We start from the raw sequence: 18,606 nt of genomic DNA, 5'->3' as shown, positions 1-18,606 counted from the left end.
GGTCGTCTGGGGCCTGCTGGTTTAGAGGTGGTCCTGTGCTGTCTGTCCTGCAGGAAGAAGCCAAGCAATTGAGAAGGTCCAGGGGAGGACTCATCTTGGAAAGGACCGTGTGGAAGGCTGGTCTCAAGCGGGGCCTGGTGACTCAATTGGAGAATGCATCCTAACCTAACTTACCGCACAGTACTGCTGGGTCGGCTTAAAGGTTCTGGTACTGTGTCGCTGTTCATCTAAAACCATTACGTCCTGTGGCAGAGGACTGTTCATCTAATACTACATCCTGTGGCAGAGGATCGTACAACAATTTCGTTCCTTTAAAGTCTGTGGCAGAGACTTTTTGTTTGTGCGCCATTCCGGCTGCTAGGTCAGTGAGAGAGACCTATCCGGGTGGGCAAAAGATCCTTGGACTGAGGGTATAATCATCTCTAAGATCTTCAATCCCTCAATGATCTAAAAAGGTATTTGAATTTTCCTGCAACTCCCTTTCTACCTCTTCACTGCTACTTCTTTCAAGTTCTTTCATTAAAGCATTGGAAAAATACTAAAGTGACTGGTGCATACATTGTTGGATACAAAGCTCAACATGGACTTTAGGTTCCTGATGTGGTGAAATTACAGTTAAAGGGGTGACAGCAACAACTCAATTTATTTCAGCAGCTCCAGGGGGTTAGTGCTACATATAGAGATCTTAAAGTCTTTCTAAAGGCAGAGCATCTTTTACCTTAATATATTTCCTACAATGATATAAATAATGTTCCAGTGGTAGTATTGCCTCTTCACCCCCCTTATACTTACCTGAGTTTTATCTCGACCCAGCGCTGTGCCCATCTGCTGTGGCGTTGGTCTCCCTCTCTCTCATCACAGCACACAGAGCCAAGGGCTCCTGCTGCTATCACTCAAATCTCATGAGGAGGGAGTGGGGGTGGGGCCAAGCTGCATGGTCTATGTCCATAGATCCCACCCAAGCAGTAATGCAGAATGGGAAAAATCCACCAATATTTAAAAAGGTAAACATTAGAAAAACATTACATACTGCTAACGTAGTGGAGACTTTTACAGTAGGGAATAACTCACTAAAGTAGATAACACCCCACAGGTAAAAACGGGACATGGTCATAAATACAGGAAAACCCTGTCTTACTGTATCCATGCTGCAGGTTTCCAGAGGGAACCAAACTTCACTCACCATGGTTGGCCTTTCCCTGAAGGCATCTTTAGGTTCAGAGTGTCATAGTAATGGACCACAGCACTGGACCTGTATATCACCCTGTGGCTAACGACACTTATTGCACCATGTGACCAGGTGAGTGCCAAATGCAGGATCCAGTGCACAAAGCAAACATTACAGGCCATCCCTGCTGCTGTGGGGTCTGGGTATGGTTTTCAACATGTTCATTGAGGGTAACCGATCTGAAAACTGCTAATGAGCCCTGAAGCAATAAGCAGTTAGATCTTGATAGAAGTGACATTTGAAGTAGTGAAAAAAATAAAAAGGTACTTATCCATGGGAGAAGAGCTCCATCACCTAAGGACACCAGCAAAAAACTGAAGTCCCATGGAGTTGGTGGGGTTATATGAGGGAGGTATTCCCAACAAAACTTTTGCCAAACACCTGAAGGTAGAGGCACATACAGTATCTGACAAAAGTGAGTTCACCCCTCTCATTTTTGTAAATATTTTATTATACCCTTTCATGTAACAACTTCCCCCTCAAAATAATTCACACAGCCATTATTGTCTAAATCACTGGCAACAAAAGTGAGTACACCCCTAAGTGAAAATGTCCAAATTGGGGCCAATTATACATTTTCCCTCCCCGGTGTCATGTGACTCATTAGTGTTACAAGGTCTCAGGTGTGAATGGGGAGCAGGTGTGTTAAATTTGGTGTTATCGCTCTCACTCTCTCATACTGGTCACTGGAAGTTCAATATCGCACCTCATGGTAAAGAACTCTCTGAGGATCTGGTAAAAAGAATCTCTATGCTCTACATAAAGATGGCCTTGGCTACAAGAAGATTACCAAGACCCTGAAACTGAGCTGCAGCACGGTGGCCAAGACCATACAAGCGGTTTAACAGGACAGGTTCCACTCAGAACAGGCCTTGTCATGGTTGACCAAAATAGTTAAGTGCACATGCTCAGCGTCATATCCAGAGGTTGTCTTCAGGAAATCGATCTCACGCTCTCATACTGGTCACTGGAAGTTCAACATGGCACCTCATGGCAAAGAACTCTCTGAGGATCTGAAAAGAAGAATTATTTCTCTACATAAAGATGGCCAAGGCTATAAGAAGATTGCCCTGAAACTGAGCTGCAGCATGGTGGCCAAGACCATACAGCGGTCATGGAGGAGTGGAAGAGGACTCAAGTGGCAACCTGTGAAGCTCTGGTGAACTCCATGCCCAAGAGGGTTAAGGCAGTGCTGGAAAATAATAGTGGCCACACAAAAAACACTTTGGGGGTTATTTACGAAAGGCAAATCCACTTTGCACTACAAGTACAAACTACAAGTGCAAAGTGCACTTGGAAAGTGCAGTCGCTGTAAATCTGACGGCTAGATCTGAAATGAGGGGAAGCTCAGCTGATTTTATCATCCAATCATGTGCAAGCTAAAATGCTGTTTTTTTATTTTCCTTGCATGTCCCCCTCGGATCTACAGCGACTGTACTGCACGATTAAGATAAACATATTCGTATCTGTGTTGACGTGGCTGAGTTCCCCTCCCTTCGCGCATCGCGACGATTGGTGGTGCGGTGTGTCAGTCTGACACACATCTACACAGATCTCGGTAAAGAGCCTCCGGCAGAGGCTCTTTACCACGTGATCAGCCGTGTCCAATCACGGCTGATCACGATGTAAACAGGAAAAGCCGGTGATCGGCGTCTCTCCTGACAGGGGGGGTCTGCGCTGATTGTTTATCAGCGCAGCTCCCCCTCAGATGCCCACACTAGACTACCAGGGATGCTGCTAGGACCACCAGGGAAGCTCCTAACATGTGGATGGCCAGGTACATCCCCCATGGCCATCCACATGTGAAAATTAATGATCCACATATGCCAATCAGTGCCCACAAATGGGCACTGACTGGCACGTCTATGGCACAATAAAAATTAGTTATGCCCAGCAATGCCACCCATCAGTGTCTTCAGTGCCACCCATCAGTGTCCATCAGTGCCACCTATCAGTGCCCATCCATGCCCATCAGTGCCCACCTATCAGTGCCCATCAGTACCCATCCGTGCCACCTATCAGTGCCACCCAGAAGTACCCATCAGTGTCACCCATAAGTACCCATCAGTGCCGCCTATGAGTGCCCATCTGTGCCGCCTATGAGTGCCCATCAGTGCCGCATACCAGTGCCGCCTGTCAGTGCCTATCATCAGTGCCCATCAGTGCCACCTCATTGGTGCCGCCTCATTGTTGCCCATCAGTGCCGCCTTATAAGTGCCCATCAGTGCAGCCATATCAGTGCCTGTCATTGAAGAAGAAAACTTACTTATTTACAAAAATTTTAACAGAAACAAAGAAAATGTTTTTTTTCAAAATTTTCGGTCTTTTTTTATTTGTTGTGCAAAAAATAAAAATCGCAGAGGTGATCAAATACCAAAAAAATAAAATTTGTTTGGGTACAGTGTAGCATGACTGCGCAATTGTCATTCAATCTGAGACAGCGCTGAAAGCTGAAAGTTTGCTTGGGCAGGAAGGTGTATAAGTGCCTGGTATTGAAGTGGTTAAGCCGTACCATGTAGAATTCCAAATACCGTAGCTATACAAAGATCAGTGTGTAGTAAAATGTTATATAATATTTTGGTAATATTCACAGTGTGCTGACTGTGCACTTCCATTTTTATTTGGTGATGCTCAATCAGCCTTAAACTGTCAATTGTCATTATTTGTATCCCATGAATGTGGGACTTATTACCATTTTCCTGAGCTTTGCTGAATTTATGCAGATCAGCCACTTATATGTCTCCTTGTTTGACTAACGCCTGCTTCATAATTACTTTGCAAACAAAAAACAGCATTTAAAAAAAATGCAGAGCAAAACAACATCAATTTCTCTAAAGACACGTACATTGAAGAGCCAGAGAGGACCTTGCTGCCTTATAATAAATGAGTTTATAGTGTCACAGGCTGTGAGACAGGTGGTAGCACAATCACTGCAGATATGTTATAATGGCATGTGACAGATAAAAGCTATTTTCACTGTGCTGACATAAGTGCAAACAAAGGAACTCCTATTTCATGATGTCAAGCAAGGGTGTAGATTGCATGCATCTTGAAACCCTGGCTGATGATGATGACAGGTAACATGCAGCTCTGGCATTAAAGAGGTCAAGCAGTCATAATTCTGTAAGTGAGTTTAAGGCGATAAGGCATCCTGTGTAGAATTATACTGCGGTCACAAAATACTAAGAGATGAGAGAAAATCAATAGCCTAAAGACAATCTAATCAGTGACTGCATCTGTATGCCTTCATCACATAAAAAGGTTATCCATTTAATAAAACAAACACAAAAATCACATTTAGCATTTTTGTATTTTTCTACCAAGATGATGTTACAATAGGGAAGTTGTGAAAAAGAATATGTACTGTATGTTACAAGGACATGGCAAGGATAAAATATGTAACAATATATAGGAGCATTCTAAAAAAAACATTTCACAACACAGATGAATGATGAACAGTCATTTTAGCTCTGGCACACTACACACTGCAGTTTATTATCAGCTCTTAAAGAGGAACTGAACTTTGGGAACTGTGCCCAGAAAGGCAGTCAGAGGGCAAAGGGCACGTCACTAGTATTGCCTGAGGTCTCCCTGCAGCTTTCCCCATTATTGACTTATTAGGCCTTGTTGTGCAACATGTCTCTGTGTGGAGGCAGTCATCTTGGTAGAAGCAGAGCTTTGCTTCCTCATGTTAGAACCTCCATCAGGGAGAACAGTAAGCAGTACAGTAGTGGCATCACCAAATATTACTTCAAATCTCCAGTTCCCTAAATATCACACTGCAGATATATAAGGCTGTAGGCGCAACAGTGCCTAGACACACTCATATACCAGAAATCCAAGCTATCTTTCAGGGGGGATGCAAGACAAAAGGTTCATTATTTAGGGTATTAGATCAGTGTCTCTCAACCTTTTTTCAGTCAAAGCACCCTTTAACATTCTGCATTCTCGAGGAACCCATTCTAAATGTATATAGCTAATAGTTTTACACATCGCAGCAACATTTACACATGTAGGACACCCAACATTAGAGGTGATTTATTCTTCCGAAGCAAACCCACTTTAGCACATTGGTACTGACTAGTATTCCATTTTTTCTCTTCTCAGTCGCTCAGCTAATGTGATCCCAGTGCTGATGGAAAATGACGGGGAGGAGCAAACAAGGATGCTGCGCAGGCACTCAATGTCCTTCTGGTGATTACATTGGTTGTTTGGTGCTGGCAGCTAGAAGGTGGTATCGTACCTAAAAGGCAGGCTTGGCTTGTATATCATGTTTGGTAAATTTTTAGGCATTTGTCAAGGCACCCCTGAAGAAACCTGAAGGTACCCTGGTTGAAAAAGGTTGAATTAGATACAAGTAACATTTGCAGAGGTACCCTACAGCATAATGTAGCTCTTGAACACTGGATTATATGGACGCTGACTACCTACTGGGTATACAGTATAGATCAATACTAGGTAGTGTACAAGTTTAATATGCAGAGCTACAAATCTGTTGCACTGTACTTTCATGGTAGAAATATTATCCAACTAAAGCATTTATAAAAAACTGAATTAAAAACATGTCTCCATATTCTTCATTTTTAAGTAAGTATGTTACTAACTTTAATGTTTTACTATATGCCAGTGTGAGCCGCCAACAGGCCACATACTGCTGGAGGTCTGCAGACTTAATGCCGCCAGTCAACAGTCACACACAGGCTGATCAAACTGACTTATAAATATAAATTGCAGACTTTGGATTGTCATAAAATTTTAACTAGCATATGCAGAATAAAAGAGAAATAACTGAAACTGAATGAAAAGGGTATATAGCGTGGGTATGGTACAGCTGTGTCCCTGAGATGTTAACATGCCAGCTCTCTTTTTTGGCGTAAAATAACTTTGTGCCGATGTCTTGACTCATATACAGGTTGCCTTTCACAGGCTGATATTCTGTTCTTTAACTTAAAGTAGATCCAAACCCAATCACTAAAATCCCATTGAGGCTTTAAGATGTTACTGTAATGTTGAACGTTCTTTCAATCTCTTTAAATCTGCAGTTGTCAGTAAAAGAATACCTGATGATCCTGCCCTAAAGATTCTTGTCCAGGCACTTCTGTATGTCCTAACTTTTGAATTGATAAAGAGGGATCATTTACAAACACATTTGGAATAAAATATTAAGAAAACCTAATTTGACACTGACCTTTTACACTGAGTACTGTGACACCTAATGTGCCTACTCAATGTATACACACCAAAACAAATAAATAGGAACAATCCAAAAGTACAAAATGGATTATATATAAAGTGCACTGCCAACTGAATGATTTAATAAGCGCTGAAAATCAAATGTATGTGATCAATCCAAAAGCCCAATATAAATTGTAAGTGGAGGCAAACTAAAAATAAGGAAAGAAATAAAAGTCCATCCACCAAATATTAATGAATGAGGTTCCTGGGTTCACCCACAGCAGCGTGAATGATGGTGTAGAAAACACTCCAAACAATTTTGTGCCCTCCACCAAAAATGAGCCTCTTGCCGGATGCTATGGATCTCCAGTGACAGAGATTAATTAATCATGTGCCTAAAAGGTGCCTCTAGATACCCCATGGTGGTCCTCATCCAACAATCAAGCTGAGCAGATCCATGTTGACAAACCCAGGCAGGCCATTTGTATCAACCACATTGGAGGAAGAAAACAGAGGTTGCATATAGTGTGAAAATTGCTAGGCATATACCGTATTTATCGGCGTATAACATGCACATTCATTTTAAGAGGGAAGTTTCAGAAAAAAAAACTTAAATTTTAAATAAGGTACTTTGCAGCAAAATAAGGGTCAGTGCCCTTCTGCAGCCTCACCATTGCCATCAATGCAGCCTGATCAATGCCAATCTGCAGCATCACAAGTGCCATCAATGCATCCTCACCATTGCCATCAATGCAGCAACGTCACCATTGCCATCAATGCAGCAGCCTCACCATTGCCACCAATGCAGTATCCTCACCATTGCCAACAGTGCAGCCTGATCGATGCCCATCTGCAGCCTAGAGGGGACGGCGGGACAAGCACTGACAGATTGCATACAGTGAGAATCTCCTATGATAGACAGAACAGTGGTCCAATGGTGGCCCAGGAGACGGGACTTCCTATTACAGAGGCCGCCAAGTAAACAGGAGATTCTAACTGTATGTAATCTTATGGTGCTCGTCCCGCCCCCCTCCCTGTCCCCTCCGAGGCAGCTAAAGTTGAAGTATTGGAGTACAACACGCACACGCTATTTGCACCCGATTTTCATGGGGAAAAAGTGAGTGTTATACGCCAATAAATACAGTATTTATTAAAAACATGGACAGGTACTAAAATAATAAAAGCAAATCATATGCGTAGAAATACAGATGCGTTGCTGGCAAGCATCCAAGGCAGGCATATGATGTCACAAGTTCAAGCCCCTTCCAACGCATTGCGCTTCAGTGTGCATCATCAGGGGAACAGGAGCTTGAACCAGGGATGCCATGTTCAAAATAAATAAACTCATCCATCCTCGTGACCCGGCATATGCAATTCCAATAGGATAAACAAATCATCAAAAAGATGGCGTCGGCCGCAGAATAAACACAGGTCCAACTAAGACAATTAACTTGCCTTAACACGCAAACTAAAGGACACTCTATTGCTATCAAGGTATACTCAAACATGGCTTCCAAGTGGAGACCAAGCAAATTGGGTCAAAAGAAGACATGTCGGACTATACATCAGTAATGGTGATATCTTGTGCATTAAAAAAAGATGTCAAAGAATAACAGGACCCACCAACGCCACCATGTGTACAAAAAAAAATGAAACAATCACTTTATTCTAAAAATCTTTTTATCTATACATGCCACATAGCCAAAACCCCATATCCCCCACAGTACAGATCACTCCCAACTGTCCCAATTCCCCACCACGTACTGTTCTCCCCCCCCCCCAGCCCTAAACACCCCTCGGCACAGACTCCCCCATCTCCAGTGTAGACTCCCTGAGCTCTTCCCCTCAGTAAAGCAACTTCTTAGTACAGATCTCCAGTACAGACGACATTCCTGATCACCAATTTAGACCCCATCCCCCTGAAAGTCACTCAGCAGATGCCTGATACCTCACATGCAGTTGCAGAAAGAAGACTAAAGCTTAGGAGGAGTCTCTACCGACTTTCCATATGCATGAGCTCAAGGCAAGAAAGTCACTATATGAATGCATATAAATGCACTTTGGACACACTGTACAGGGGCAGAGCCTTTTCAGGAAAAAGCCCTTGTATATGACACACCCAGACTAAGATGAAAATAAAGTCCCAGCACAATCTGGGACTGTTGGAAGGTATGCACATCCTGTTATGAAGTGACAACTGTCCATCAGCTCTGTACCTTGTCACTCTCTTACATTTGCCTATATACATGGCCCATTAACAGACACATTGTGTAGGTCTGCCAATGTCACTTTCTGAAAGCTGATCCAGAGCAATGATTGCTGATGGCTGAAAGACGCTGGAGGAGATCAAGAGCACCAAGATGCAAAAAAAAGGATGAAAAAAGATAAAGTACTTTATGGAAAGTCAGTTATTAATCATATGCAGTACCTTTGCGAATTAAAAGTCTCCCAGGTAGGATTTAGATCTACTTTATCACTGTGATAACCAACAATCAATACCCCCCCCCCCGGTATCTAAATTAACAGGATTGAATAATTATTACTGCTCTACATATTGGGATAATTCTGTGGAAATCTAATGCTAAGCCACACAATTACCAGCAGTGTTGTTAGCCTGTTGTGAGCGCCTCCTTAGTTGGTCATTGGGTTTTCTATCAAGTCTGCAGGAGGTATGTACAGACCTAATAGATAGCCTAACACCCAACTGCTTTACATGCTAGGCTGACCAATCTGCTGCTAAATACGAGGCAGTTTCTGTTTACAGCCTGAAAATGGAAGAGGTGTTACTCTCCAAGTAAAAAACTTTGCAACAGATTCACAAATAATTATTTGCTATAGAAAACTGTATACATTGAGGTACAAAGCCAAATATGCTGAAAAATAGATTTTGAGTTTTTATACACATTTAAGTCGAAATCTGGGGTGAAAATACATGGACATAATAAAACTAATCATAGTTTTTGGAAGCATATACACACATTTTAGTGTAAATGAGGGTTCACAGAAGTCAACACCTTAGCAAGTGGGAACTGTTTGAAGGCTTTCTCCTGGTTAACCCTCCTGTGATCACAATTACAACACCAAAGGAGTCAGAACTACAATCCCCAACTGGTGATACCAGAAGAAATTTATTATCAGCCATTTTTCCATGGTGTCACTTGCAAGATGATCTGATCTACTTACTGGGGTTTGACTCTTGGGAACACTGCAGGACAAATTATAAAAATAGTATATTATCTTTAAAAGAGAAGTATGGCATTCCAAAATAACAAACATACATGCTAACCTAGATGGCTACAGCATCGAGCCAAGCTACATTTGTACCCTGCCAGCTCTACATTGAGGACTGAGACCACTGATCGCTTAGTTCTTGGGTCTGCTCAGAGCAGTGCCTGTCAGTTACCTCTCTCTGCTCTGCCCCTCCAGCGCTTACTGGAGCACTGGCCTGTGGAGGGGGCTGGAGCAGCTGGTTTAACCTCTCAGTGGTGCACTGAGAGGTTGAGCCAAGCTGATGGTCAAGCATCTGGGTGGATCCCACCATTATTGTCAGGATCCCTGGAGAGCCTGGACCGGCTCTGTGATATCAGCCCATTCTGGGTCACAGGAGTACAAATTAATTGTACTCCTGTGCCCCACAGGAAAAGTATGGCCAAAAGAGCTATGGCCATGCTTTACTGTTAATTGTTTTTAAATTTCCCCTTAAAACATTTTGGAAAATGTATTGGTTTAATATAATGGGGTAGATTTTTGATGACATGCTGGTCTTAAAAACATGTACAAACATGTTCAAAATACACTAACTGCTTATAGAAGAACATGATATTTTTTTGGAGTCAAAACTTTATAAATGAAATGCCCTGAACAAAAACAGAATAAATAGCATAGATTATAATAAATGCAATCAAAGCAGAACTTAGAGTGCTATTGCAAAACTTATATTCATTAAGTTTAGGGGTAGAGGAATAAGCTGTAATATTTACCTTATTCCTTGATCTAACAGGCTTCCATCATGCTGTGTGACAGGCCCCTCAAAACCTCTTCTCTAATGTGCTCTAGCCAGTGGTTGCACTATGACATCATCATATACAATATATGAACATTAGCCTTGCATTGCTTGTGAGGACAGTGAGGGCCCATTCACAACCTGGAACATCAAAATGAGAGTGCTGCAGCAAGCAAGAAGGTAAGTATTACCTAACTTATTCCTTTACCCAGAAACATAACTAGCATTTAAAGTGATTGTAAAGTTGTACTTTTTTTAAAATAATAAGCATGTTATACTTAACTGCACTATGCAAAGGTTTTCCACAGAGCAGCCCCGATCCTTCCCTTCTGTGGTCCTCTGCTGATGCTCCTGGCCCCTCCCTACCATCAAGTGCCCCCATAGGAAGCAGATTCCTATGAGGGCACTCATGTATGCTCGATCCCGAGCTGGCTGTTTGAACCTATTTAGACACACAGCCGGCTGGGCCCCGCTCTCTGCTCACAGGTTTTGAATGACAGCAGTTCAGAGCAATTCAAGAGTTCAGATTTAACCTCATATCAAAAATAATGTAAGTTTATGTATTTTTTTGAGTAGACCTGTATGTCAACAAGCTCCATTGATTGACTATTTAAAACAAGAGCAAAGCATTTGTATACACACTGCTGTAAAGGAATTGACTTTAGTGCAAATTAATATTCCTGTGAGTATATAAATGAAGAAAAAACCTTCTGCAGTAAGCTAGACTGATTCCATTGAATATGACTTACCTTGTCAGTGTAGATGAAGAAGAGGCTAACCACAATAAGCTCCAGTAAGAAGATTATCAGCAACAGGATAAAGAACTAAAAAAAACAAAAAAGATGCAGTGATTACTTATTATCTAGCAGAGCAATACACTACATTTGGTTGCACATTGTTTTTTTATTGCCCTACTAAATTTTAAATTAAACAAAAAAACTGCATAGATATAGAAGATACATGCTGCATCTAACATGCATACAGTGACCTTTCAAACACTCAGAATTACTATTTGCAGTAAAATCAATGGTTGCATGCACACATTAAAGTGATTGTAAATGCTTTGTTATTTGCTGTAAAAAAAAAAATACGCCTGGCCCAACCTCTCTGGCAAGTGCCCCCACAGAAAACCACTTCTTATGGGGGCACTCGTGCAGGCTCACTGCCCTATAGACACAGGCATCATGACTCTGACCTGTCCCCATGGGATAGTAGGCAGGAATCCTTAATAACTAATAACTATAATCTTATAATAATAAACTCAGACAAGTGTTGGATAAATACGGCCGCGGCTGCTTTATTATTGGTTTAAATACAATGTTATATTTAATATAACAACACTAACTCAAATAAACTCAAAACAACCTAGCTACTACGGCTCAGGCTGCATTAAAATTATCAGAAACCAACATTATCCACATCATAAATCAACATCAATAACTTCAAAAACAGATTAGTCCCCCTTTGTATCAATTTATTTTATTAGTTTTTTTTTTTTTTTTTTTTTTTTTTTACAAAGGTGACACCACCACATAATGTACAGCCGCGACATAAAATAAAAAATTTGGGAGGGGGGGGAGGGGAACACCACAGCTCCTGTCTTCTGAGGCGAATGACCCTGACTGGACGGAACCCTGTTTATATAGCCCTATTCTTACTGGATTCAACCGGATTTAACCAGTTCTATCCCTAGTACTTCAAAAAAGCCCGGGAGAGTCACATGTACTACTCCTCAAGGCCATGTGAGCACCAGGTGTCCACCTGGGAGCCTCAGCTGGCTCCCCTTGGGGGAGCCTTGAAACTGCCCCATCCTGCCACTCTCCCATGAGGAAAAAGGGGTTATTGAAACCTTTTACCCCTTTTTCCTGTCATGGGATAGTAGGCAGGAATCCTTAATAACTAATAACTATAATCTTATAATAATAAACTCAGACAAGTGTTGGATAAATACGGCCGCGGCTGCTTTATTATTGGTTTAAATACAATGTTATATTTAATATAACAACACTAACTCAAATAAACTCAAAACAACCTAGCTACTACGGCTCAGGCTGCATTAAAATTATCAGAAACCAACATTATCCAAAAGACAGGTGGATTCAAAACCACCTGTCACCAACACCCCACACCGCGGCCATGTCAACACAAGTGCTTAAATTTGTATTAAAAATATCTAAACCTATGTCAGAGAGATGAATTCCATCCTCTCTATATAGACCAGTGATATTTCCTTCCAACTCCATATGCCTGAATGAAATTATACCCAAATCCTGTAAAATTTTCGCTACCGCCCTGTTCACTCTTTTTCTGATCTTTTCCCCATGACGCATAGAAGGTGGAGAAAGCCATCTCAACCTTTGCACGATTTCTGAAAAAACAATAACAGTGTGGGGAAAAGACAATCGAATCCTGTGTAAGTCATCTCTAATACCGAAAATGATGTCTAAAGTTCTTTGCTTTCCGATATCATTCCCCCCCAGATGAATAATTAACACATCTGGAGGAGAAAAACGCTGAATAAGTTTACCTATTACAGGCATTAAATTCTCCCAAACCATACCTCTTTTACCAAACCAAAAAACTTTATACTGAGAAGGATCCAAACCTAAATTACTAGTATACACTCTATTCTTAGCTCTCCGATGTGCCCAGAAAACATATGAATGTCCAATAATCCATATTCTCCTGCATTTACCTGAAATGAATCAAAAAGATTGATTAGGACGAATATATAAAAGGTAACTGTTAGATTTCCATCTACCAACTTTCTTTATTAATTCAGAATCTAATCCTAACCTAGCTGCCTCCGTAGCTGCTCCTATTCTAAAAGAGTGTGAAGTAAGATGTGAATCCTTTAAATTTAATCGTTCTAAGCATCGTTTAAACACCCAATTGAATTGATATTTGGTTAACGGAGAACCAGACTCGTGTATGAAAAATTTTTCATACATGACAGGTCTAACACAACAATATGCTTTCATTAACCGAACAGGGCAAACAGGAGAGCTACTACACGCATATAAAGTAATCCAAATACCTTTACCTAGCTGGTCGGTTTTAGATCTTCTAATAAAAATTCGTAACATTGAGTCAGAGATAATAATGTCATTAACTTGAATAAAAAATAATTCTGACACTCTAAACGCGCCAAAAAACGAAATAGAAAAAACCGCTTTAAATAATATTGCCTCAAAGGCGGAAAAACAAACTTGTTCCGTGGTTGAACAAAGGTCATTTAAAACAATAGGAGTAATAGGTTTACGCTTATCCCAAGTAAAATTCTTTTTTTTTATAACCCTTCAGTGCTTGACGTACTGAGAAAAATTGCAAGCAAGAAGGTAAATTCTGAAGTTTAAGAAAAAATGAAATTCCCGAAAGGGTTCTTTGCACATACGACCATGAATAACCCTTTTCAAATAAACCATTCAAAAATAACAGAACTAAACCTTCCGAAAAAGAACCAGCAGGTGCTCGGATTGAATTTAAAAAAGAGAGCCAAAACAGCCAGGCCGATTGATATCCAGCCAGCGTTGAGGGAGCAATCGAGTTTTCTATATACTCCGATAACGGTCTCAAACCAGATCCCATAATATGGGAGGACACCGTATTCCTACTCTGTCCGCATCTGGAAGCAGCTGAAAAAATCGATCCATCTGAAAGCGAGATAAGGAGTCCGCCAAGTCATTGTCCTTACCTGACACATGAATTGCTTTCAACCAAATGTTCAAATGTAGACATTTGAAAATCAAGTAACGCAATAGGACAATGACCGGCGGAGATTTAGATGTTAGACAATTAATCGCATACATTACTCCTTTATTATCAGTTCTAATTAAAATACGCTTATTTTTAAAATAGTGACCCCAAATTTCAAGTGCTACAATTATCGGGAACAACTCTAAAAGGACTATATTTTTTAAAAGACCCTTCTGTTGCCATTTTGGATTCCAACGATCTGCGCACCAATGAGCTTGCCAAATTGCAGCAAAACCACAAGAACCAGCAGCATCAGTGAACAGAAAAAAGTCTTTATCCAAAATAAATTCCTCTTGCCATACAGATTTCCCATTAAAATGTGTAAGGAATTGTAACCAAACTAATAAATCCTCTCTCATATCATGAGTTATCCTGACATGAGAAAAGGGTGATTTTAACCCTGATATAGACATATACAATTTTCTAGAAAAAATTTTGCCGATTGGCATAACTCTAGAAGCAAATGCTAACAAACCTAATAGTGACTGCATTTCTTTTAAACATACTTTTTTCTTTCTTATTATAATAAATAATAAAGCCGAAAGTTTATTAATTTTTTCTTCCGGCAGCCTAAATTCCATTAATTCTGTATCAATGGTAATACCTAAAAATTCAAGACAAGTTGAAGGCCCAGCTGTTTTTTCTTGTGCAAGTGGAATACCAAAATCGCTACAGATCCTGAAAAATGTGTCCAATAAAAACGTACAATTCAAAGAATTAGCTAAACCTAGAAATAAAAAATCATCTAAATAGTGAAGTAAAAATTGAGAATCAGACTTTACACTAACAACCCACTCTAAAAAAGATGAAAACGATTCAAAATAAAAACAGGACAAGGAACAACCCATTGGTAAACATTTATCAAAATAAAATTGTTTATCAAAAAAGAAACCTAAGGAATTAAAACATTCTGGGTTAATGGGAAGAAGGCGAAATGCCGATTTTATATCAGCTTTTGCCATGAGGGCCCCCTTACCTAAATATCTCAGTTTTGACAAAGCGTCTTCAAACGAGGCATAGGTGACTGATGACAGATTAGAATCAATCTGATCATTAAGAGATTGGCCCTTAGGGAATGACAAATGATGTATTAATCTAAAAGAATTTTTTTCTTTTTTTTGGAACAATACCTAAAGGGGAAATTCTGAAATTCTCAAAAGGAGGAGAACTAAAAGGACCTGCAATCCTACCTTCTGAAATTTCTTTAAAAATCTTTGAATAGACTACATCAGAAAATTGATCTACAGATTTAAGATTATTAACTAGTGTACACCCCATACCTGAAAATTTAGGTAACCAGAATCCATCACTAAAACCTTCAATTAACAGCTGAGCCGTCAACTTGTCTGGAAACATTCTGAGCCAAGGGAGCATATTTTGCAGCTTCACTGGTGTAATTGCTTTTTTGAACCATCCCTGATTGCTGGTTATTAGCTGACATCTTTTTGAAACATTTTGAAATTGGATGTGTTCCTGTGCAAAAAGCACACTCATGTCGATATTTGCACGAGTTTGGCCATTTGCACTGACCATCGTTAAAGTTGAAACAGATGCCTTTTCTATAATTGGAATTGTTTGTTGGCTGAGAACCTTGGATCTGTCTACCAGAACTCGGTCTTTGGGGAAGAAAAAGATCAAGCCAAAGGCCCACGTCCTTCACTCCCCAATTTAATGCTGGATGTACCGACAATTTTTGTCGGAACGCCTCGTCATAATTAAACCATGCGGTACCGCCAAAGTTCTTAAAAGCCTCTAAAACAATGTCCAAATGTTGAAAAAGGCCAACGCTTTTTTCCGGAAATTTCTCACACATAATTCCCGAAAAAATGCAGAAAGCCTGTAACCAATTATTAAAAGACCTTGCTACCGGTCTCCTTCTGTCATCCTCCTCTTTTTTGTCTTTAGTAAGAAATTCTTTAGCAGAAGGGAGTAAAGATAATATATCTAAAAATTCTCCTTTCCAAATTTTTTCCTTAACTGTAATAGACAAATGATAACCTAACGGAGAAATTGTACAAGCCATGGGTTCTTTTAAGCATGTTTCGGGTAAATTCTGTGACTTAGCTAAATGATAAAAAGCATTAGAATCTGAAGACTGCTCATTAGCTAACAAACCACTAGCTGGCGCCCAAACTCCCATAAGAGAATTTTCTTGTGTTGGAGGAGCTCGAGCCTGACTAGAAGCTACAGAAATATCTTTAGCTAATTTAGCCAATAGCTCAGCTATATTCACTAAACTAGGAACAGTATTTAACTCACCCTTCCCTTGTATCTGTGTGTGCTGACCATCCTGAGAAATCATTAAGCCTTCTTCCTCAAATTCTCTGTATGCTTGACTAATGTTAGAAGGATTGTCAGTCAAGTCAAAAGTATCTCTATTACTGACCTCAGGCTGTTCTATTTGTTGCCATAGTAATGAATCCTCCTGTGGAGGAATGAATGTTTGCCTAGCTGAGGCACCGCCCCTAGCTCCGCCTCTTGACACGCCGCTTGTCACTCCTACAGCCGAACCTACTGCTGGGCTTCTACTTACTCTGGCGCCAGATGACGCTCTAGCCGCACCTCTGGCGACGCCTCTTGCTGCGCCGCCTCCTCCCGAAGCCGCTCTCTCCATGCTGCTGGCCGCTGGTGGTGAAGGGGAGTGACGTCGGCGAGGGATGCGCCGCCTCTTCGCTCCGCTCCTTGATGCTGCAGGGTCACGAACCCTGTGACACGGAACTTCTTCCCTCTGTCCAGCGTCTTCTTCCTCTTGACGCGACGCCGGCTCATTGGAGATGGGTTCCGTCACCGACATACAGACTTCGGCCGCCGAGCTCCCCGGACCTCCTATGGCCGTTGTGGCTCCCACCGGAGCCTCTTGACACGGAGCCCGAGGTAGGTCTAGGCATTGCCGGATCCAAGCTTCTCCTCCTTCTTCTCCAGCCCTCTCAATCAGCCGCCGCATCAGGCTCATCTTCCGGCCTCAGAAGACTCTGTTTGCTCAATGGAGTAAACTCCTAGAACACCACAGCTCCTGTCTTCTGAGGCGAATGACCCTGACTGGACGGAACCCTGTTTATATAGCCCTATTCTTACTGGATTCAACCGGATTTAACCAGTTCTATCCCTAGTACTTCAAAAAAGCCCGGGAGAGTCACATGTACTACTCCTCAAGGCCATGTGAGCACCAGGTGTCCACCTGGGAGCCTCAGCTGGCTCCCCTTGGGGGAGCCTTGAAACTGCCCCATCCTGCCACTCTCCCATGAGGAAAAAGGGGTTATTGAAACCTTTTACCCCTTTTTCCTGTCATTCCCTCGTCACTGGCTTTAATTGACAGCAACCAATAGCTTCCGCTACCTAAGCAAAGCCTGTGAGACTAGGAAGTGAGGGATGAGAAGAGCTGCACACAGGCACAGCGCTTGATCAAATGAGGGCACAGGTAAGTAAGGGGGGGTACTGATGCTTAAACATTTTTTATCTTAATGCAAGGAATGCATTAAGGTAAAAAATGTTTAGGCTTTGTAACCACTTTAATATTATAGTGGCCACTGACTGAGCAATAAGCCCGGGTTCACACTATACCGGGCTGCGGATCGCACAGGAGAGCTATGCGTCCCTGTTTCCCATTTCAGGGACGAATCAGGGCCGATTCTATGCCTCAATTCGGCCCTGAAAGGGAGCCAAAGATGCACAGCGTTTTTATGCAGTGCGCTCCGCAGCCGCCCCGGAGATATGTGAACTGGCTCCATAGGGAGCCAGTCACATTCTCCTACTATGCGAATTAGATGCGGGGAAACGCACATCTAATTCGCATAGGTGTGAACCCGGGCTCAAAGTGTAAACCAAATACTAAAAACAAACATTTGTTGTTCATTGAACGGGCTCTGAATAGGCTACAGTGTGTCACTGCTGGTGAGTGTTTGCAGGCTTGGTGGTGGGTGGTGCCTCTGTGAGGAGCTGTAAGTTGTAACTACAGATGCAGTCTTCATGACCAGCAGCAGAGTTCGGGTGCCGAGGTTGGATAAAACCCATATTGGGGGAAGGAAGTTGATAGAGAGGCAGTGTAAGCTGACAGGGCCTGAAATGAGAAGGTCATGCCCCATTGCAACACAGACTTGTCTGCTGCAGGGATCGTTCTGGATGTGTATTTTGTTGTGTATGGCTGTTGTGGATAGCACTGGTCCACATTTAAACGTTGATGCTACCATTCATGTATAGTAGTGACACAATGGGGATTATTTACAAAAGGCAAATCCACTATGCACTGCAAGTGCACTTGGAAGTAAAGTCACTGTAGATCCGAGGGGGACATGCAAGGAAAATAAAAAACAGCATTTTAGCTTACACATAATTGGATGATAAAATCAGCAGAGCTTCCCCTCATTTCAGATCTACCCCTCAGATTTACAGCGACTGCACTTCCAAGTACACTTTCAAGTGCACTTGTAGTGCAAAGTGGATTTGC

The 18,606-nt window shown here is 41.6% G+C and overlaps 1 protein-coding gene across 6 annotated transcripts in view; it reads right to left on the bottom strand.

Annotated features, from left to right (window-relative positions):
• Positions 1-18,606, bottom strand: part of TSPAN4 (tetraspanin 4) — a 2,224,117-nt gene that overhangs the window by 143,687 nt on the left and 2,061,824 nt on the right. For all 6 annotated transcript variants that reach the window (XM_073604831.1, XM_073604832.1, XM_073604833.1 and 3 more), the window contains one exon: positions 11,156-11,230. In XM_073604831.1, the coding sequence (XP_073460932.1) occupies positions 11,156-11,230 (75 nt within the window). The remainder of the gene's footprint in view (positions 1-11,155; positions 11,231-18,606) is intronic.

Source organism: Aquarana catesbeiana, linkage group LG11 (genome assembly GCF_042186555.1).
Source record: "Aquarana catesbeiana isolate 2022-GZ linkage group LG11, ASM4218655v1, whole genome shotgun sequence".
Lineage (NCBI taxonomy): Eukaryota > Metazoa > Chordata > Amphibia > Anura > Ranidae > Aquarana > Aquarana catesbeiana.
The sequence above is the reverse complement of the archived record's forward strand: the minus strand, read 5'-3'. Positions and strand labels throughout refer to the sequence as shown.